The sequence below is a fragment of the Antrostomus carolinensis genome, unplaced genomic scaffold, assembly GCF_000700745.2.
Source record: "Antrostomus carolinensis isolate BGI_N321 unplaced genomic scaffold, ASM70074v2 scaffold2939, whole genome shotgun sequence".
Lineage (NCBI taxonomy): Eukaryota > Metazoa > Chordata > Aves > Caprimulgiformes > Caprimulgidae > Antrostomus > Antrostomus carolinensis.
In genome coordinates, this window is record NW_010337694.1 from 103343 (window position 1) to 126461 (window position 23119).

The window sequence follows — 23119 nt, forward strand, 5'->3', positions numbered from 1 at the left end:
AAGCAGAACTATTTACTCTCTTGTTGGAATTCCAGTACAAATGCCCAGCATCCAACTGCATTTCTCACATTAAATCCCATTGGGCTCTATGAATCTCAACTACATGTAGATCATTTTCACAGGTACAATTGAGTGTTCTCAAAATATGAGGGGCAACCATTGAGCCACATACAGTCACATTCCATATTTCACAACTTCCTGAATATCTAAACAAAATTTTACAAATAAAGTGATACCTCTTAAACAGAATGGACTATATTAAGTATGTTCATATTTTGCTGAAAAAAAGATGTGGAGAAGCAAAGAACAAGAGGAAATACGAAGATTACAGTTTCCTTACCTAATTTTACTACAGCCTAGGGATTTCCTGAGTCAAAAGAAGTGATTCAGTGGAAATGTGCATCACATATCACTACTGCAAACCTTTCTTAACCAACCTTACCAAATTACTTGTAGCCATAATTAATCATCTAAAAACCATCAAATCGAACTAACATCTACACCTGCCTTTTATTTTAAATGTCTCTTTTTAAAAGAGTGGAGAGGTATGGAAAGCTGCTTTAACAAGCACACTGAACCCATTGTTTATGGCCTCTATAAACATGGCTTAGTAAGAATTACTGACTTAATCAGAGAGAACTTATCTCCTGGTGAAAAGAGCACTTTAAATTTCAGAAATGGCACCTTTACTGTGAAAATCTCTTAACTTTTCAAACAAACTCCAGGGGGCCTTAAACACCAGGTCAGTAAATAAGCAGCAGTTAGTGCGCCTGTCCTGCTCACAAGCAGCCAAACACTTGAACTAATTTCAATGTTTTATGTGAAAGTTTGCAAAAACACTGAGAAACTACATTCTAATAGAAGTATTAAGGGGTGCTCCTCTGTCTCTCTCAGATCACATGCTAGAAGCAATATTCATCAAGAATACTAACACCAGTTTATGCTAAGTGTTATTTATTATTACTGTCTACAGTTGGCAGTTTTTGCATTTCCTATCATAAAAAAATCCTAAGTTAAACTCCTTTCAGATGAACAATTTTATTGAATAGTTCATTTAAAAAAAAAACCAAACAAATAACCAAAACAAAAACCCCACCACTCTCCCCCACCCCCTGTAAAATCCCCAGGATTGCATAATTTCATGGCTAAATTGGTGCCAAAACATAAAGCAAGTTGATCATGAGGTTCATAACCGGATACAAATATGATCAACATATTAAAAAATGTTGTAACAAATAAAAGAAGTACCTTCCACACCTTCCACTAATTCTTTTGGAAAAGTAAAGCTCTTAACAAAAGCTAATGTTTTTAGTAGCTTGTTCGTACATTATATTTGAAATTATTATGAAAGTATGATTCACAACAAGTCTAAGATCCATTTACTTAATAACTTGTCTCTACTTAGTTAATAGTTTCCATTTATTTTCTTAAGAAAAACACCACAACACTGCAGACACCAATGTGTCAATCTGGCTGCCAGAAGCAGGAAAGGCAGCGGATATAAAATTTTATTATTTCATGCCCCAACAGCAGCCAGAAGGACTTAATGAAATCACCCTTAGATTTACAACCTGAAATAGCTATTCAACAGACAAATCTGGTTAAGCTGGATGTGCCCCCTGACCCTCAGCCCTTTGATCTGGGCACAGCAGGTGGGCTGCTGCCCCCTCCCGCGCATCTCCCACTCTTCCGCCCATCTCCCAACCTTGATGTGCAGGACCCTGATCCTGTACAGGTGATTCTCAAGATCCTTATCACAAGCAGCTGTTGCCAACTGAGTGACAAAAATCACTAGTGCTGCTCTAGCACTATTGTACAACAGAAGAAAAGTCTTCTCCACTTACTGGTAAGTCTACTCAGTACTGTGGTATTTGTATTTCTTAAAACTCACCCTCCAAACCTCCTCACACGCAGAATCTCTCATTTAAACGGTTATTCTTTTCATTTTTCCAATAACTGGATAAAAGACAATTCTCTAAATAATTTGTCACGTTTTTAAATGCATTTTTGTCAATACTCCTGAAACCACATACAGACACATTTATAATAATAGGAACTAAATTACACGTAGTTCTTTAAGTCTATGTATAAGCCCTTCATTTAAACCCTGTAAAAAAGCTACACTTCTTCAGCTCTAGCTAGAAAAGGAAGGGATTTACTAAGTATGAACGGATGGGAAAAGCTAAATATTACTCCTCACCCCAATAAAGAAATATAATTAACAATGAACACTACCACTGGAAGATGCCAGTGGTCAATGAATTCTCAGGGTGTCTTCTGCAGCAAGGAGCAACCACGTGGCACTGTCAGTACCGAGTCCCAGCTGATGGGACCTGTTTCTCAGAGTTTGTTAGCTCAGACTCCGTGCATGCTACCTGGTGTATGATCAGACAGGATCACAAACAGAGCAGCCTCACAGCTACCTGAAAAAGACCAGGTACATGTGCCCCAAAGTGCTTCTGGAAGACGTGCGTGGGGCTCAGCGACTGAACACGCAGCTTTCCGTTCGTCCGTCGGCACGAGGAAGAGACCATCGACATTGAGATCACCTGCCATGTCCTAGCACATTAAAGACTGCCTGAATTTTAGTGAACCTTCTTTTCCTAACATGAACATATTTGCTAATACCAGGTTAAAATAAAACAAAAATCTGCTCATAGAGGTTTTATGATATGCACAACTGTCCTTTACACTTAGGAGAAATGTTAGCAAATCGTTCTCACAAATGCCATGTGGCTTCACACACCAGTTCCTTCTGGAAAATCTTGCAAGAATTAAAATTCTGAAAAAGATCTTGAGTGACTGGAATATTAAAAAAGAGAATAAAATTACTTTCCTAATCATTAACTTTAACTCTAAATGTTGGTTTTGTGCCCCAAACAGAGCACGGTAGGAGTGGGCACTGTAGTTACCTGCATGGCTGGCAGCCTGGCACAGAGGAGCACGCTGCCAGCAGCTCAGTACCTGACAGCTGAACAGAACTGCCCGCCCCTTAACCAAAACCACATGTGTCTGAATTCCAGTGGGTAGTCTACTAGGTCAAGGGCATTCCTCTTCCATCAGCACCATCAGGCTAATAACTTCTGCTACAGGAACAGTTGCTGAAACAATCGTTTACTATGACAAAATGTAAAAGGCTGCCAGCGAAGTTCGACACCACTTATAACACAAAGGTCAATTTAATATAATTTGAACACTAAAATAGCGCGCAGGACGCAGGTAGAAAACGAAACAACTTTATGAAAGGAATGTGTTCATTTGACAGAGTTTCATTTTCCTATCTCGTTATTTATCAGTACTAAGTACTTATCTTCATCTAATATGAATTCAATTAGTTCCGTAAGCATGTTCCATTATTCATGGGATAGCTCCAGCCTTGCTTATCCAACAGCTTATAAACTTTTAGCCTTCTTTGAAGTCACTTTATGGATTGCTAAATGGAAATCTTATAAAGAATGACTAACTAGGTGATGATAGAAAAGCTGAAAAATAAGAGCACAAAACACAGCTCTATATTTTCTACCCAGATTTTCCCTCATAAATCAGCTGGAGCCCTCTGACCTATAACAGGAGATTATCTTATCTCACTGGAGAACATTTCAGTCACAGCAAATTAGATTTAACAGTCAATGGATATGCTTGATATTTTAATCATAAGAAAAATTTGTCATTTTCCATTAAAATAACTGTTTCTTCTACAGAGACCCCATGTAACATGGGAAACTGCAAACTAACTTTAAGAAACAGCATGGTTTGAAAAAAAAAATAATCTTTTGAGGTGAGAGAGAGTTTGTATTTTATTTAAAATCATTAACATTTCTTCCACATTTCTTCCAGAAGACCCATTCCAAGATAGCGATAGCAGAAACCCACAGAAAAAACACTAAAGCTAGATATTTTTTTTTCCCCTACATTCCAAATTCACCCTCCTCTTTACAGCACAGCTTTCTCTGCACAAGTTTGGGCTTCCACCAACATCTACGCAACAATGGCAAATTCTGCACTTGGAGCTGCTGGAGCAGAACCCTGAGCCCATATATAACTGCAATTACTCCCCTGGGGCCCTACAGTAGATAAAGAGTCCACCTGCCTTAACTTGAATGCAAGGCTGGGCAATTAATCCCTTATCCTGAAACTAGAACGTGGATTAACAAAACACTTTTAAAGACCTATTTGCTGAAATTTCAGCATTTAATGAAAAATGAATACTGGATAATGACAGTAGTTTTTACTTGTAGTTCATAAAATGGTTTTGATATGGAAAAACCAATACATTGTATTTAAAAATACAGAACTGCTAAATCACAAGGAAAAAAAATTGCTGTTGCTATTAAGTCATTATTATAACAAATAAAACATACAATTTTATACCTACATATGAAGAAAAGGACAGAGAGAGTAAGCTTTCAGTATCAAAAACAGGCAAAGAGCTTTCAGAATCAAAAACAGGCAAAGAGCTAAACTAGTATTTGTCTAACTCATTTGACAAATGTCATCTTTCCTTTGCCCAAGGCACAGACAAATTCTGCAGTGCTTGCCAGCAAACTGATACAGTAGCCCACTGTGTGATTCTATTTTATTTTGCAGTGGAAAAAGCAGTTAGCTGGAAGATAAATTTCTATCTGGAATTATTCAATTTACCCTTAAGAGCAGAGTAGACAGTTTGGTTTATTTATTTCATTTATTTCATAAGGCACTTGGAATAACCGTACTTTGCCGAAGTGTGTCTGCGTTCCAGAATCTCCGGCTATTCAAAAGCCATACTGGATTTAGTACTAAACAGATTTCTTCACAAGTTTCTAAAACGGATGAAAATTGGCTTCTCCAAGAACAACTCCTTTTTTGAGTTTTTACAGATGGAGTTTGGAAGGCCTTCGGAGCCCTGCAATCTGAAAAACCGAGACTAAGGAAAAGGTGATGGGTTTACGTAGCAGGGCAGGAGGGAGACATCATGCAAAGCAACTCCAAGGCATAATTGTTAAATTTCTTTCCCCACCCATTACCAGGCTACCCACACAGCTCTTTGTAAGAAAAAGTATTTGTGTAAGCTGACAAGTATCTGTACTGAGATATCATCCCATCCTCTAGCAGGTCTCTTCCTTCTTTTTCAAATACATAGATACTATAATAAGCATGTCAATGATACCTGGCAAGGATATGGGGCAGGAAATTTCTTGATCAATATGAAAAATATATGCTAGAGTAGTTCTTCCTCAATACTACTTCAGTCCTGTCTATGCAGTATTCAAGGGTAATTATCAGAAACCCCTCTAACATAAGCATATGATGCGCAAACAAATGTACATGTTGACTTTTAAAATAATTGCTTATTCACCAACACATTGTACTGCAATTCTGTACTTTATTTAGCAATATAAAGGGCATAAAAATCATCTGTACCCAGGATGGTAAGGAAAAGGCAAAGAAGAAAAAAAAAGAAGTCCTGGATATTCCATCTAGCTTCTCATGAAAAAAGTTATCTTCAAAATCATGTCATATTAACGTTGGAAAAAGGGGAAGTTACATAGCACACAGGTTTATGTTTTAACACGCAAAGACACAGAGGATCATTATTACGTACGTATGCACTAGTGAAAGAATGTTCCATCAATATTTCCAGAGAAGTGACACATTTTTATGGACAATGTAAGAACAAATACTCTAGTAGCACGCATTACTTTATGTGATATAAAACCCAGCTTTGTAAATTGTTTTGTATCCTAAACGCTAAGGAGAAATGTCTGAACACAGGTACCCAAAACAGGGACACGAGTCCATGAACGTTCAAGGGCATTGGCAGCTCCCACCAGTCCAGCACTGCCTGCTAACCAAAGAGCCTACAAAGAGGCGATGCTTTCTGGGCAGGAAAACCGCTTCCCACACAGAGCACGTACACGTTGTTCAGAGCTCCTGTGTACAGGGGCACCATTAATAAGGACCAGGATTTTCATAGGGATCTAAATTAATAGCTTATGTTGTCCTCCAGATACTTTTGAGGAAAGACATCAACTATTTCACCAGTACTGGAAGCAAAAGCAAATGTGCTATTTCCACTTTTAGAGTTTTTTAAAAGTCACATGAATTACTCTGAATTGTTTATACGAGCAGCTTTCTGTGAGGGCTGGTTTTCTGCCAGCTTTGTGTTAACATTAACAGCAAGTTCCTTCTTTTCAGATCTTTTGAACATTAAAAAATTACAATCTGTCTGCAAAAGCCGAAAAGAGAACTGTAACTCTCAACATTTTGGTTTAATATCGACTCTGCCTTTGTGAATACAGAGTCAAACCAAGGCAGCAAACTGCTGAAATGAAGCACCAGCATGGAGAGGGGAACACAACGTGAGCTCGTCATTGCTGAACTGCAAAGGACGCCCAAAGAGCCCAGGGCATCAAAGATGACTCCCTGAAGATGTTCTATCATCAGAATGCTTAACTTCAGTTCCCTCAGCACTCCCAAATTAACAGCATTATTTCATTTTTAAGCATATGAATCAATGTATAATTGCTTGCAGAATTTGGCTCTAAATCACAAAACTATATATAGTTTCAGAAATGTTGAGGAAGGCTTACCTCCATCAGACTCAAATGGATTCCAATGAGGTAGGGCATTGGGGCACTGCAAAGAGGAAAGAGACGTAGCTTTATGTTCTCATAACACTGGATTAACACATATGACTTATAAAATTAGCTACAGGAAAATACCAGGATACCAGATTAGATTTTGCTTTAAAAAAATTTAAATAAATAATAATAATAATAATAAAAATATATATAAAAACAAACCACATGTGAACAAAATTTTATTCCTTATTTGAAAGACTTTTTTTACTATGCAATATCTTTTCACTACTGTAAGACTAATTTTTCTGGATATCAGAATTTTTAAGTGACTAAGTTAAGACAGGTACATAAGGACAGCTAGAAATATATCTATAATACTAGGGTCTTCTTTTAGAAAAAACAAACAAAATGTGTTATTACAATAAAAAAAAAAAAAATCCAAACTTTTTCTAAGAGCATTCTTTAGAAAAAATGATCTTGTTGTAGTGTTAAGTGGTTAATTTAATGTATACGTATCACCTGGTTTTAAATCCTTTCAATATGGGTCCAGATACATTTTAAATAATTTCTTTTCAAGTATAAAGCCTGAAATGCTGACATTTATAAAAGCAAAATGTAAAAATTACTTTTGAAGATTCTGATTAAATCCAGAGTTACTGTGATACATGCCAATACCATGATTCCTTTCAAAACACAAACTTAAACCCACCAAGAGGCTCTTTGGCCAAATTTGTAGCCCAAACCCTGATGTGATATTCTGTTATCAAACAGAATGCTAACGTTTGAGAGAAAGATTGATCTTTTCTGTCTCCTCTTCCATGATGTTAGCAAACACCGACACGGACGACACAAGAAGAATACTGAATGAAAGTTGTATCTTTGTGTATACGCTATTTCTAATATTAAGCTTATTACAGGACTCCCACTCAACTAATCCGGGAAACTGCTTATATTTGCAGTGTTTATTAGAACACAGCAAAGAGGATGCCAAAGCTGCTAATTGCAAATATGGCAGATACTGCCTGTTAAATGGAAAGCACACAGACAGACACAACTTTTAAAATAGAGCCTCATTTCATTTTGGATACAGAAGCTCCAAGAACTCATTTTCAGTTTCAGATGAAAAAATGAGAGAAATGTCACTGTACTGCCTTGGATTAAAATATCTCCCATATTGCTTTGATAAACTGGTGCCTACTGCTCAGTAAGAGAAGTATAGCACTGAAAAAACTGCTGCAAGACACCAGACCAGCAAAAATCCCTCTGCTTCTCCTTTTCATGAGAAATACTTTCTTAAAAAGAAATTACTGATATACATATTAATATTTATCATGTTTTTTAACATGCCACCTAAACCTGCTACTCTGTTGGACGCTGTATCAAGCCATGGAAACAGCCTCTGTATTAGACATTTTATATGAAAACACTGGGGTTTTTGGTTTTGTTTTTGTTTGGGGTTTTTTTAAAGACATTAAACACAGATAACTTCAAATAAACCTCACAAGTTCATTCGTACAACACTGAAGTGCTGTGTACCACCCTGCATTACAACTCACCGAACGGCCCAGGCTGGCGAGAATGGCCCTGCCCAAGCTTCACCCAACGCAGCACCTTACTGCCCAGACAGACTGGGACATCAGAAACTAACTCGGTACAAATCCTGAAGGGTCTGCTTCCTTCAGAATTCCAGAGATGAGAACCAGAACATATATCCAAGTTCTTGGATAGAAATGTTTACCATACAACACGATCCATCCACCCTTATTACGTACGGATTGCTGCTCAAGTGAGGAGTATTTTTATTCGTCATTTTGCGTGTTTTATTTGCAACAAACACTATCTCTTTCACCCACATCTCTTCCTTTCCAATGGCCACATTCCAGGAGCAAGAAAATAGCCAGTAATTTTATATTCAAAGTATAAACCATTGGTTTAGCTGCCAGCTGCACAAATGCTCAACTTCCCTGTGTGCCTGGCTGTGCTGCTCAAGACTCCTCCAGTATGCACCGAGATGAATGTGTTTCTAATTAAGTAGTTTCATGAACACGACAGCTTCAATCTCAAAAATACAAAGTCTGAGCCTCGGCAGGAAGTCTTAAGACTGCAAATGTCTCATCTAGTGGAACCTTGGCTAAAGTAATGAAAGGAAGCAGGAAGAGTGTAGTATTCCAGAAAACCAGCCATTTATTAACGTGTCCAAAAGTAGAGCCTGTCACCAAGCATAGGAAAATCTGAACCTGTAAAAGTTAATTAACTATATCACGTCCATCTTTCAATCCTCCAGTTTATCAACAAAAGAACAATAAGAATGCCTAACCCCTTAAAATAAAGCACCCCAGCAAATCTTAAGGAATTACAGGAAAGATACAGCTGAAGATACCTGGATCAGCTTTGGATGCAATGAATCATCTAGTGAAAGACATTGCATGTAAAGGCAATACAGCATATATAACTAGCACAGGAATTGTATAAAGGCTAGAGTAACCTGACTTTTAGCAGTGTTTTGAAATATGTCATTTCTTTAAGCTTGTTTTACTAAACATTACAGGACTCCAGTCAGGTGCTTCACGGCGCATACACTTGGACAGAGAGGAGAAAGTAGGAGGAACAATTTGATACCATAGAACTACAAAGTGGGCTTAGCACACTCAAGGATAAGAAAAAAAATAGCTCAGGTTTTGCTGATGATCTTAAAAAGGAAACTTCAAAGCAGCAATTTGTTAAAGCACGATGTGCTGGTTTTGCAACTATTTGTGTTAGTTTTACAAACAGTTGCAGAGATTTGCTCTGTGAGGGAATGAGGCAGAGCACGAAAGACAACACTGGGTATTTCTCTGAGAAACGTTTAACACAGGTGAAAAACTGGATCCTGGGGCGCTGGGACATGGCACGGGGACAGAGAATGACAAGCAGACATGGTACATGCTATGAAGGGCTCCAGAAGATGAATAGCATGTTTGATGCAGAAGATGAGGAAAGTCGAAGTAAATTACAAAGGGTGACAAAACCACACAAAAATAATTCCTTCAAGAACTTTTTCAACACGTATAAACAATTGCTTGGCTTACAGGAGTCAGAGGGAAAACACTGCATGGGGAAGGATGCCTGGAGCTATAGAGATGAGTAAGAAAGGCCACAGTTCATCACCAAAATGTGGGCCTTAAAGTGTTTTCTCCATGAATGACAAAAACCAAACTGTCTGAATTTCTGTTTTATCAAAATTAATTTTCTTTGTCAGAACTAACATTATTGTTCATTGACACATGAACAGCAAAGTAAAAGCAAAGATATTTTAAGGATGATTCACCATGATAGCTCCTTATACTCCCAAAAGTTTAACTAAGCCAGTAACATAACTAACCTCAATAAAATATAATTCTAGTAAAGACCATAAATATTTCCAATAAAATCTACCAGAGATACTATATTCTTCTGTCATCACTCGTCAATCTGACTGAAAAGAAAACACACCTAAAAGTAAATGCTGAAGGTTCAGGTCAGGCTTCATAAATTGCTTTTATCACCATTTTTCTTGACCATGTGTTAATCATATGCCATTATTTAAATACTCAGCTACCATCCTGTTCCAAGGAACACTGTCTGCCTCCTCTTCCTCATTCAGAGCACACTGTAACAGATCTTCCTAACTGCCATTCAGGTCCTGAGACATGAAACACTCAAGCAGTTTTTAATATTTTATCAGGTTAGATGTGTATTTCCAAGACTTTCAAGTGTACTTCAGTAAGACACGCTGCTTGTATAAACAGCAGCAACACTCCACACAACCTTTAATCCATCTGAAACCCACGACAGACTAAAGACTGCCCTTCAGACTAAGTCTTTACCGACTGCTTGATACTTCATCAGTCCTGGGGTTTCTTACAACCATAACTACTAATTGCTCAGAGTTGTTTGATGGCAGCCAATATCCATTAAGTGCAAAATTAAGCAGTATCAATTTCTACTCCACATATTTACTGCTTAGACAAAATGCCTGCCTATGTCTTTTGGAACAAAGAGCAAGGTTATTGCTCCTCTTGTGCTACTCTGGTTCCCAATGCAATCAGCTTTATTTATAATCAAATGAGTTATATAGGTAAATATCAAAACATTAAAGCAGCAATGCATAAGCATGAATATGGATATTGTGGACTTAATGGCTATATACTGGCCCATTTATTACAGCTGCATTTTTACAATTTCTTTAATTCCTTTCCTTAGGCTAACTAGAGACCTCTTAATTATGCTCCCAAGAGGTGGGCAACTACTAATTGGAAGAGAAGCAGGTGAAATAGAGCAACATTTCCTCTTAAGTGAAAAAATCCACCCTTAAAAAATACTGTAATTCACCAGAAAAAGTAATGGAAAAGCCAAGGATCTCAGAAAGGTTCAGAGCTTACAGCTACACGGGGAGCTGCACCACTCTGCTTCACTGTTCCAGGAAAACTGATTAAATCACATTTACTAAGCTCATGTCTTGATATACAAATACTGACTTAATGTGTCACTCTTTCACACCGGCAGTACTTTACTCTCCCGATTTCTCTTTGGATTACACATTGAAATGCCACAGAATTCAATCCAAAATTTACCGGGGTAATTGATGCAAATTAGAAACTTGACTGCATGAATTGGAATGAGGTAGAAAACACACAGCTAAGAAACCAGAAGAGCAACTACAAGAGCTTTTAGTGAGTCCACAGATGTACCAGGCTAAATCAAAATGCCTACCAAGAGGCTCGTGAGGAAGGAATCATTGTTTCCCGAGCAGCCGGAGTACTCACCCTCCAGTTACCCCTCCACCTACTTAAAGGAGCACATTGAACTATATGCAGATTTAGAAAACAGGAGAAAGGGAATTAAAAAAACTCCTGGAGAAAGGCAAAACTGCTCCAATAGAAACATTTGCTCAGCAGCTGTGCCAGGGTGCTCTAGGAAGGTGGCTCTCAGGATGTATTAATGTTGGCTGCTAAGCAGTCCATCTAATAGAAAAGACTGTTTTAATCACCCTAGAAAATATACTGTTGCTTCTGGTAAAAGCCCACAGAATAGTGACAATGCTCTGGGACTTGGGGAACGTACGAAGCTGTGTTACCAGGTCAGCAAAGACAAGCTTTTCTTACAGGCTAATTTTAAACACAGACACTGAGAGTAAAAAGGAAGAAAACAGACACAGTGGGAGTGTTTTTATGCCACATGAAAAAAAAAGAAACTGGAAGAAGTAGTGAGGAAAATTGATAGACTGTTTCCTTCACATCAAAAATGTTTAAATTCCCAACAACAAAATAGATGGACAAGATCTGGCCAGATTTAAGTAGATGAATGTGCTTAGCTACGGATGCTTGGTGGCAGTATCTCATTAACCAGTACTTTTGGCACCTGCTGGCATGTACTTTTAAAACAAAACAAAACAACCGGGCAAAAAAACCCCAAAACAAAACAAACACCAAAAAACCAAACAGCAGTGCTTCATATGTTTCCTCTGTTGTTCCGTATTCAAAGAAACAAGCAATTGTGCATTAAAGTGTGAAATCTAATTATAGGATTCCCACCAATTTCTAGTCTCCTCCACCCAAAATCTTTCCCTGGGCTGAAAACCTATCAAAGAATGGTTCCTAATTAAAAAAATAAAAATAAAAGATAGCACTCTTGCCCTTGCTTCCCCTCCCCTGCCCTGAATTAATCTAAATGATAGGGATCCGATGACTGAAGTCATTCCAGATACATGAACGTGGCACCACACCACTATTATTGGCTCCCTAATACAAAGAGCAAGTGCACCGAGAACAAACGTTTTGAAGATACAGGCTTTTGGCATTTTTCAATTCTGTGGTTAGGTACATGAATGAGGAATGTAGGTGAACTTAATACTGAGTTTAAACAAATCCTTTCAAGAGGGAAATGGGAAGAAATTACTCCCCTTCTGCATTATAAGCTAAGAAAAAAATTAGCAAAGAGCAAACTAAAAAAAAATGAGAAACCACAGGGTTTTGAAAGTCTTTGGTGTAAAACGTTAATAAAGGACAAAATGCTATAGAAAAAACCTGAGCTTTAATAATGTCAGTGAAACATTCATCTTGAGCACGTCTGTGGTAGAGCTCCCATTCACTTGTAACAATATCCAGTCATCCAGCTTTTCCTGCCTCACTCAGGCAAGCACGCTTCCCTCAACAGTCAGAGGGAACTCACCACATTGAGCCTGAACTTCCTCTTACGTGAAGTTGGCCAAAAGGATCTTCAAGTGGCAAGAGGAGAGCTCCTACCTGTTCACTCTCTGCAAAGAGAGCTAGTCTACCTTTTTGTAGCTCTGGAAAGATCCAATAGTTGTTGTGTGTCCCCCCCCCCTCCTTCCTACCCCAGGAAATACAACAAATTTCAAATTTCACAACCATGGAGCTGTCAGTCCATCAGTTGGGGCCTCAGAAATTCCCTTTATAGGAAAAGTTCCCAAACGATTCCAAGCAAATAATCACAGGTGTCTTCTGTCTTCTGTCACTTACACAAAGAGCAGGAGAAGATTCAAAAGCATCGTACAGCACAGTCAATAAATGGACACAGTCAGTGGAATGAACGTGGTCTTTTGTATTCGTAAGAACTGAAGAATTCTCATTGCTTTAAATTTTGTTTCTATCCCAGTTATTTAAAATTCTTATGTCATATTTGCAAAAGAAATAATTAGATAATAGTGAAAATTAAATTAAACCCTTTTATTTTAAATAAACTCAGGTCATTTCCCTTCAGAGGCAGACACCAATAAGCAATAATACCGCCTCAAAGCAGGCAGCATGAGGCTGATTTCTCAGTCCTGCCAGGTAAAAATGACCTCTCTTAGTTCACATGGTTACAAAATAGATGGACTCTATTTTGAGAAATACATTTAGGGCACGTAAATTGTTGCTAAATTGACTTATTCAAACAATCATAGTGTGTGTAGCTACCTCTCCAATTAAAGCTCCTATCAGGCTAAGGTAATTAGTTGTATTTGTGAGCGTGCAATTACAATCTGCCTAATAATTATATATTTTGAAATCATAGTTATCACGCACTAGCTGGCTCATTCATTGTATGGCCAGAATGTTTGGCCATGAAAGAATTCATTCAGTAGAGCTCAATGACTTGTGTCTTTATTTCTTCGGGTCCACTGCCCAAGTGTTTGCTTTTTGCACACCTCTGCTCCCAACTGCGGGATCTGGACTTAGCCCCTTTTAACACGTCTTTGTCAGAAAGTCGATGAATACCTAATCTTCAAACCCAGCGTAAAAGCCTCTTGTGGTCCACATCGTTGTCCTGAAAACTCCTAGCAGCATGTACCTGAAGAAAAAGCTGGCAGCAGCAGCCTTCATGTGTTAATTACACATGCGAAGCCCATTATGCAGAGAAAGGGCACCTGCTGGCAGTGCAAATGAGTAGAGCCTGCCCTTCCTGTGCCGTCAGTAAATTGAAGGTTCATTTCTACAGGAGATAATAGTTTTTAGAGTCCGTTCCGTGGAGCCTCGACATAGGCACATACTTAACATTTAAATCATCTGCAGAGGAACAAGCTTCCTTTAAATCTACGTGTTTCAGTTCCTAGCACTCCACTTAAAAATGCCAGTTATCCTGGCTGGTTCCTTACTCTTGCTTAAATGCAGAGAAAACCTCAGACAGAACACTATGACTCTTAAAACAGCCAAGCTCCACGCTAAGAGCCACACTTAAAATATGGCATGGCATGACACAGTAAGTTTGTTTGTTTTTTTCTGAAAACAACTTTTCAAAATGCTAGGGGGCAGAGGGAGGCTGTTTGTATTTTCAAATCATTCCCAAAAGTGCATTAAGCACCACACTCCCACAAACATTTGTGCTACGCAGGGAGACCCAGAAGGCCAATCAGGAGAGCTTGTCAGCAAAGACGTCAGCCTCCTCTGTGTCCTCATCACTTGACTGTGTCACCTGCAGCAGCAGGTTCACCTTTTCCTTGTACTTTCCTTTTACTTCTAAGCTTGTAGAAGCCTCTTGTTACCCTTTATATTCCTCAGTTTAACTCAAAAAGCTTTAGCCTTACTAATTCCACCCCTGCACGCCCAGGCAACAATTCCATCAACTCTCTAACAAGGACTGAAGGTTTAATTTCTCTAGGAAGCCTAAGGTAAGGCCACTCTTCCTGGGCAAACCTCATTTCCCTGCTACGTACACAGAGGGAAGGAGGAAAAAAAAGAAAAGGTAAGTCACACAAACTGAGCGTGGGAAGCAGCAACTAACAGCTGAGCAACTAAAAGCAGCAGCATCTTCAGCTTCCTCGTTGTTAATTACTCAGAGTGCTTGTCCACCAATTCCTGCGCACAGCGAACAGGAGAGATGATGTTATGGCTGATGAGGTTAAACTGTTTGACTTTGCACTAGAAAAGAAAGGAAAAACTGAGAGATTGTTTGGGGGGCCCTGTAGACAACAGGCTGCTGAGCTATTAACCACAGGGTCCAAGACACAGGCTTAACGACACGCTAATCGGGGGACACCGACAGCGAGCAGGGAGGCTTCTCCAGCCACCTGGACAGCAGAATCACAGAACAGGTTGGAAGAAACCTCAGGAGGGCAACTGGTCCAAGCTCCTGGTCAAAACAGTGCCAGCTCTGACGTTATAGGAGGTTGCTTGTGAGCTGTGCCAAAATTTGTCACATCATGATAATAGATAAGTTTTTGAAAGGTTTATATTCATTCCCCTAAATAAAGTAAATATCATGTTCTACACACACAAAAGATGGCTGCAGGAAAAGGAATACCTTTCCCTCACCCCCAATGGGGAAAGCAGAAAAATGATCTTCACTGTATCCTCTACTGTTGGAGTCTTAATTCAAATTTTAACATTTAACACAGATGTGCTGAAAATAGATTTTAATTACACAACATCTAAGCTGCAGTGTTCCATAGTAACCACTCCGAGTAGTTCAACGTACTGACAGACAGTTCTGTCTTGCCATGAAAATAATTTTTTGCACTTACCAAGTTGGTTGCTTCCTTAATATGCCGATATATTTTTAGAGTAACAGTTGTACCATAAGAGGACTTAAGACTTGTTATACAGAAGTGTGAAAAGTGTTGTGAATCTCAGTGATATATATAATATATATACATACACACATATAGAGAGCCTTACCAACAGTAGTCCAACAGATGTGGGGGCAGAACAGGAATGTAAACATGCTGCCAGAACATCGGGTAGAGCATAGCTGCAGACCCATGAATGCAGGCAGTTAACTGAAAAACACATATTAAAACAGGATCGTAAATAAGACAAAAAACAAGCTTAAAAAGGCAAGGTTAGAAGAAAAAAGTAAAGAATCAATTCTGCTTTCATATCAACATGCTTTATTACAAAATATACAACGCTCTTGTTAAAAAAAGGGTCCTGGTAGGTGAAGCATGACTGGTTTATGGTGGTTGTCATTCGACTGACTTCATAAACAGCTGAGAACATGATTCATACAACAACCAAAACCTGAAAAGAACACTCAGTGTTCTAGAAAGCAAAAGAAACGTAGCAAAGAAAACATAAAGGGAATGAAAAAATAGTAAAGGCAAATCCCCCAATCCTGGCAGTTACCATCCATTACATATCATAAAATTCCACTGAAATTATAACACAAACTGAAAACATTTTTGAGCTCAGGAAGGTACAAAGTAAGTGGCACATAATTCTCAGGAATATACCATACTAAAGTCAGAGATTAGATTTTTATTATTTAAAAGGGATTTTTATCTAATTGCCCTCCACCAAACCGGTTCATTCATTGAATTCCTCAGTTATATTTTTTAAAACTCATACATAATAGTTTTGATGTTGGCAGGTACTGAATGAAAAAGATCACAAACAGCAAACACAAATACCAGTCAAGCCATGGGGAGAATCCTCACAAAGCTTTGGAGGAAATTGTATGTCTCAATCCTATCTCAAATTATAATTAATAATTTGGAAAATCAGATAAGCAGGATATTTGTCACATTCACTAAGGATATTAAAATGGAGAAGGTGGTAATGCTCCACAAGGAAATCTCAGCAAAAGCTACAGTCAAAATACTGTAAGAAGGGAATATAAACACACACACCCCTTGGGAAAACAGCAAGTAAATAAATAAATCCCAACACTCGTACAAGGAGACATGTACAAGAAAAAGACTAAGAGGTGACAGGCAACCACATCCACCCTGACAGGGTTTTGCAGTTTAGAGCATCTTTTAATCAGATGATACCCAGTGCAAGCACTACAATGTGTTTCACTTGAGACACATCTTGAAACCACCACTCCACAAAAGCCTACCGGTTCTTTGCAGGTACGATGAAATCAAGCGTACAGGGCTTGTCTGGACAATAGGAAGGAGGGAGAACACTGCTCACAAATACTGAAAAGGCAGATTCTAAAGGACTGAGGTCCTTGTGGTGCCCTGAAGTTGTGTGAGATGAAACTAAGCAAAGACAAATCATGACATTAACCCTAATTCAGTTAGACATGGTGTAACCTTCAAAAAAAAAAGATGACGAACTTCATTATTATTAATTTCCATTAAGACTGACTGCTGAATTACACACCACTTCACAGGGAACCCACGACTGGTAAAGGAAATGGTCCAGATGAGCTAATACAGTCTCTTAAGGCTCCATGTCAGGGAAAATCAGCTACAATTCTGGATGGAGTTTGGCTTATGGTCAATGCCAAAGCCTTTACGTAATTCCAATGCAATTTCTGTAAGTAACAGAAGCTAATTTTCTGATTAAAATTCAGGTCATTAGGCAAGAGGATTGAAGACAGGCACATATTTTACGTGTTATTTTTAAGCCTCTGAACAATATAGATCTGGATAAGCAATGAGAGTCCACCAAGGAATCTGGATTTTTGGGGAGAATTACTGTGGTTCCCTGCAGCGTGGTTCAGCTACAAACCATGGTGAGCTATAAGCTTCACAAGCAGGTGTTTTTCAAAAGCAGAAAGTGACTATAAAGATGAACCAAAATTTATTTTACAGTTTACAGCTCAAAATAGATACAGATTTTTTAAAATCATTCAGAACCTAAGACCCAGCATGCTGAGTGTAAACCCATACAGGACTTTCATGATAAAAATTTTGGACATAAAAACCTTCAAGTTGAAAAGCCAGAATTTTAACCTCTACCTTGTACCTAGTTGATATTGTTATTGTGTCTAAAATATATTAATAATCTGTCTGTTTAATAACGTTTGGAGTTCCAATCATTGCTATCACCTCATCAAGGAAGACCTAAGAAAAAAGAGTGGCTTACTAAGCCACATCAAAAATCCCTTGTCCAACAGTGCTCAACACAAATTACTAAAACCACATTCATCAATAAAATTGGTATTTCCCATTTTCTCCGTCCCCACCAGCTTGCAGCTCACACTTTATGTGCCAATGAATTCAAAGAAATACACTGACAAGTGCTGCCCCGTCTCTTCATTTTGAGCCTGTTCCCTCACGGTTTTAACGGGCGTGCTGAGCATTGTGAGATAATAAATTAAAAAAATAATAATCTCCTATTTATCTTCTAAGGGCCGTGTATGATTTTCTATATTTCTATCAAGTTCCTGTCTCCTTAGTATCTCTACCAGGCTGAATGAAGAGGTCTGGTCTACTCTGCTTTCCCTGAGAGACCATTTTGTACATTTGCTTGTTCTTGTCACCCCTTCTCTGTACTTTTCAGTGTTTTACTTCATGATTTTTTATTTGGAGGAGATAAGAACTCGTGCAGTACTCACAATGTGGGCAAGCCATGAACATATCTAGTGGCATTATGCCCTCTTTTTTGTTCTCTACTCCCTTCAAAATAATTTCTTGGCTTCTAAGCCTTCAACTGAGTAATAAGCTGGCATTTTCATAGATCCATATCTCTCTCTTTTTTTTAAAAAAAGCTCCAGGATCTCTTTCTGAGTGCTAAGAATTACTTCAGTTATTCAGACCATGATTGCTTACATGGTTAGAAATGTTTTCTGCCATAAGCATTATTTTATATTTATCCATGCTATGCAACAGAATGACTGCCACAATTTTTTCTCCCCCTTTTTAAAAACTGTTTTTCATCAGGTTATGGAACAAGTTCCAGAGCAGAGCACTGCTGAACTGCTCGGCAATTCCAGGATTAGGAAAACTGATAATTTTTCTCCCCTTTTTTCCCCTCAACATTTCAGCCAGTTGTTTACCCTTAAGAGGATCAAACTCTCCTATGCCACAAAATTCTTTAATAGCTTTGAAGAACTCAACATTGTTCACTCTCACCTAGGTTTTTAAAGATTTTTAAGATTTGAGGCATGGATTTCTTTTGCAAAGGTCACACACATGAAAGCTACACAGTCACTCCTCACCTTAACACCGTGTGATTTGGCAAGTGTTGTAACAAGAGGGTCCCACAAAGCTCAAAAGCATCCCAGTGCTGATATTGTGTTTCCAGAAGTGAAAAAACACAAGAATTTAAACTAGATTTGAACCACTGTCCTAAGGAAATAAGTGTCTTTGGAAGCAGCCAGAGTACAGCAAGTATCTGAACAAGTATCTGTTCAATCGTTCTGAAGAAGAAAGCTATTTATTAGCAGGTGAACATTATTTTATAATCCAGATGGGATGGAAATATTCATATGTTGGGATACTAATTAAAACAAAAATTAGAAGCTACAAAATCTTGAATTTATTATGTATTTATGACTCACAAAACACTAAAGATTTATCCTTATCCCATTATATTTCAACTTATCTTTCTACTCTTCCTACTGGAGAAGAAGCTCCCCTCTCACAGGTTAGATGAAAGGTAAAGCCTAGTTCCAAAATATGCAGTAGAAAAAAAGGGCATGATTTCCCACTGCACTTTTCCTCTATATTCCTAAATCCTTTGTGTTTTCTGTTTCCATTTTCCAAATCCCAAAGACGTCTGGAAAAAATGCTGTTTAAAAATCCAATTCTTACTTTAAAATTGCTTCTGTGAGAATCAAATGGATTATTTCCTGGCATTATTATAGAACATGGTTGTTGTTGTGGAGGAGTGAACTCGGTAATCCAAGGAGGCCCCTTCCAGGCCCCCCTCCCATTGGTTTTAAAACTCAGCAAGAAAAGATTAAACAGACATAATGCTCAACACTGCAAACATCTGAGCAGAACCTGTCACTTATTTTTGAGATGTACTCCCACCTTGCTATCTGGCATGAATTCAAATAACACACTACCATGGGTAAGCACCAGTACTGTCCTTCAACTCTGCCAAGATAAGGGCTCATAAAAAAGAAATAGCATATTTGCTGGAGACCTCACCTGATTAGTGATTGCCATACAGAAAACAAGCACTTAATAATAAGGCAGCCTGCGAAATGCCCAACTGTCAAAACTATAGGAATCCAGCATTTTGAAATAAGATTAGTTCCACTACCTCAGCTTCCTGCAGCTGTTGCTAGAGAATGTAAAACGATAGCTATGTAAGAAAGACACCGATACACTAATTCACTTTTTGCAGCTTTCTATTTAATACTCTAAAAACCTTATTTGAGCAAATTAAATCAATGGGATTTTGTCACACATATAAAAATTACAAACCCATGGTGAATTACAACAGGCTGTTCTCCAGTGTATTTTACAGACGCAGTACATGGCTACCAATGTGCAATATATACTGGGAAAAATGACCATCTTTTGTGTGTTTGTAAGATCATTTTTCTGCATTATTCAGGGCTAAAACAAAGCAGAAATTTTAAGATTGAGCTACATAAGACTTAAGCAGTGAAGGCAGGGCTGTTGCAAAGGCTAGGTGTGTGAAGGTCAAGCCCTACGCTGGCAGGTTGTAAGGACAGCAACAGAGTTCTTGGGAAGGAAGAGCTTGTACATTTAAAAGAGCAGTTGTAATACAACTGTAGAACGAGCAGTGTGCAAGCTCTTAGCTATGCTGCATCACAAGGACATTTGGTGAAGGGTATTCATCAAATGTTGCCTTTCCCTAAGGACCACCATTTCCTTACCCTCAGAGCTCTGAGGCATGTCAGAAACCAACCAGAGAATAAGAGGGTGTGTATCAGAGCTTTCTGTGACATGGAAGAAGTGACACAGCAAGCTCTCAGCTCCCAGGAACAAAGGAGTATCCATGTCAGGATGGTATTTTTCGCTTTGTACTAACACTCAAAAAACCCATCAAAATTAGGTAAAGAAATTCACCTGGGTATGATGGAGCCATCATAGAAATTCACAGGATTAATGAGAGGCAACCTGCTGCTGCCCTTATCACAAAGAGTTAACACACCTTGTTGAGACAGGGCTGCATGAGCAGGTTATGATGGAAGAGAGAATACTGGATGCAAGGAAAGCTCTTCCGTGTCATTTTTGCAACAGCATGCTCCCACCAGCAGGCGGTCTGTTGCCAAGCATGGGTTTTTAATGAAGTTTGGTTTATATCTGGCTTTTCATGAGTAGTTAGATTGCAGAATACATAAAGAAATTTAATGTGAATAATTGCTTTAACATTTTGAGAAATTATTTGAGTTTCCTTTTGTAGGGGAAAAAAAAAAGTCCAAGAAAACAGCAATAATTCTTCCATAAGATTGGTACATATGGTTTATAGAACAGCTAATAAACACAGCCTCATTCAGTTACCTCTAAATCTTACTCAACTTAACAATATTAAGGATATTTCAAATCAAAACTTGAATTTGATATGATGTATCATAGCACAGAATTAATCCCACCATAAAAGACTTTCTATCCAGGGCTGTTTAATTTTCTCTGTATTACCTGATACTAAACTCAAGCCTTAAGTATGAAGTGTGCCACGTCCCTCAGTTAAAAGAATTAACTGCAAACAGGTCCCTTCCACTTTTTTGTTAAAAAACTGAAAAATAAAAAGAAAGAAACCAATCCCCCTCACCACCACACCACCCTCACTTTACTTTGAGAATTCTCAGTTTGGTACGTTTCCAGTTACAAGGTCTTGGCTTCCGCTGAGCACAGTTTGAAATAAAATAATGCAGCTTGTTCCTACTGCTGGAACACGCAGAGCAGAGCGTGCAGGCAAGGAATCACTGGCTCTGGCCCAACACTTCAAACCTGTCTTCCACTGTCACTCCAATCTTGGAGCAGTTTATATATAAAGTTGCAAGATAAGAACACACAGTATGAATACCCCTCCCTACTGAAGAACCAGACATGCTTTTATCTTGGACAGAGGCAAAAGGAAGAGAAATAGCAGAAAGATGGGAAAGGAAACACAACCCTACTTGTGAAATGGCTCATTAAGGAAGGCAAAGTGACAGGTAAGTAATTCTTCTTCCCAGGCTCTGTCACAAAGGGAGAGATTAAACCAACCAACCACACAAATTTTGAAATGCTCTGGATAGCCATTCTCTTATTTCCTCCTCTCTGATAATTCATTATTCTTTAGATTATGGAACTAAACACCTCTCTTTATAATGTTATTCACTTACCAGGCCTGGATGTATTTTTGTTTATTTTAGTAGGGAGGACATAGGACACTTGGCAAATATCAAAGTTAAGATTTTACAAGTTTTCTATGGTATTACACTTAATAATGCCTAAATTCTTTTAGTTAAATTTGGGATTGATTGTAAACATTTAATAATTATGAATGGGTCCCAGAGATTATTCTAACTCTTCTAGTTTCACTTACCTTTCAAAACAATATTGTAACAGTTATTCTGTGATTAAGTACTTACTCTCTTTCATTTTTCTGCCCTGTATCTACAGACCATTCTTACATTATTTTATGTACATAATTTCATCCTTCCATAGTATTTACAATTCCATGAAGCAGCGTTAACCTCAAACACAAAGTAGGTTACAGTCATACCGTAGGAGACTAGTAAATACCACCCACAATGGAAATGGAAGCTTGTGTTTTAGAAAGGATCGCTCAAGTACTCAGTCCATAGCACTGGAAAGCAAAATTAGTTAAACCATCTTATGCTCGTCATTCATAAAGGAAAGCAATCAATACCCATTTACAGAGCAAACAGAATAAAAACGTAACATTTTCTTTTATAAAGAAAATCACAATCTTATTGACTGATAGACCTTGAAATGCATAACACACAACTTTTAACTAAATCAAGCTGTGTGCTTGTTTTGATGTCCAGCCATTTTTAGAAGAGAGTACTCTAGAGTATTCAGTAGCTTTCATCTCCCTGGCCCTTGAAGGAGCCTAAGTAGCATTAAGACTACACCTTATCAAACAAAACTGCAAAAATGTGGATTGGCATAGTACTGAAGGCCACTACTTCGGTCCATCCAGAGAAGGTCACTGGAACATCCATTTGGTAGTATCGTTTATCTTCCTTTTTTTTTTCTTCTGTCAAGTAAATTGTGAAAAAGGGACTTGACTACAGCACAAATGTTTGTCCATTTATGTACCAAGCAACCTCAAGAATTCCTGTATCCAAAAAAGCCTTTTTTATTTGAACATGAGAGGCCAACAGAAGTTCAGGAAAATCATCACACAGAACCACAGAACTGAGTTGAGGTTGCACAGCTGAGGTTGGAAGGGGGACCTAGAGATATGACAATAATTTTTTAAAAAGTACTGTGAATA

At 38.2% G+C, this 23119-nt stretch overlaps 1 protein-coding gene across 1 annotated transcript in view; it reads right to left on the reverse strand.

Annotated features, from left to right (window-relative positions):
• Positions 1-23119, reverse strand: part of LOC104530603 (DENN domain-containing protein 1A) — a gene marked incomplete at its 5' end in the record, with an annotated part of 179147 nt that overhangs the window by 74449 nt on the left and 81579 nt on the right. Inside the window, 2 exon segments of the mRNA XM_029086801.1 lie at positions 6570-6615; positions 15695-15795. Of these exon segments, the coding sequence (XP_028942634.1) occupies positions 6570-6615; positions 15695-15795 (147 nt within the window).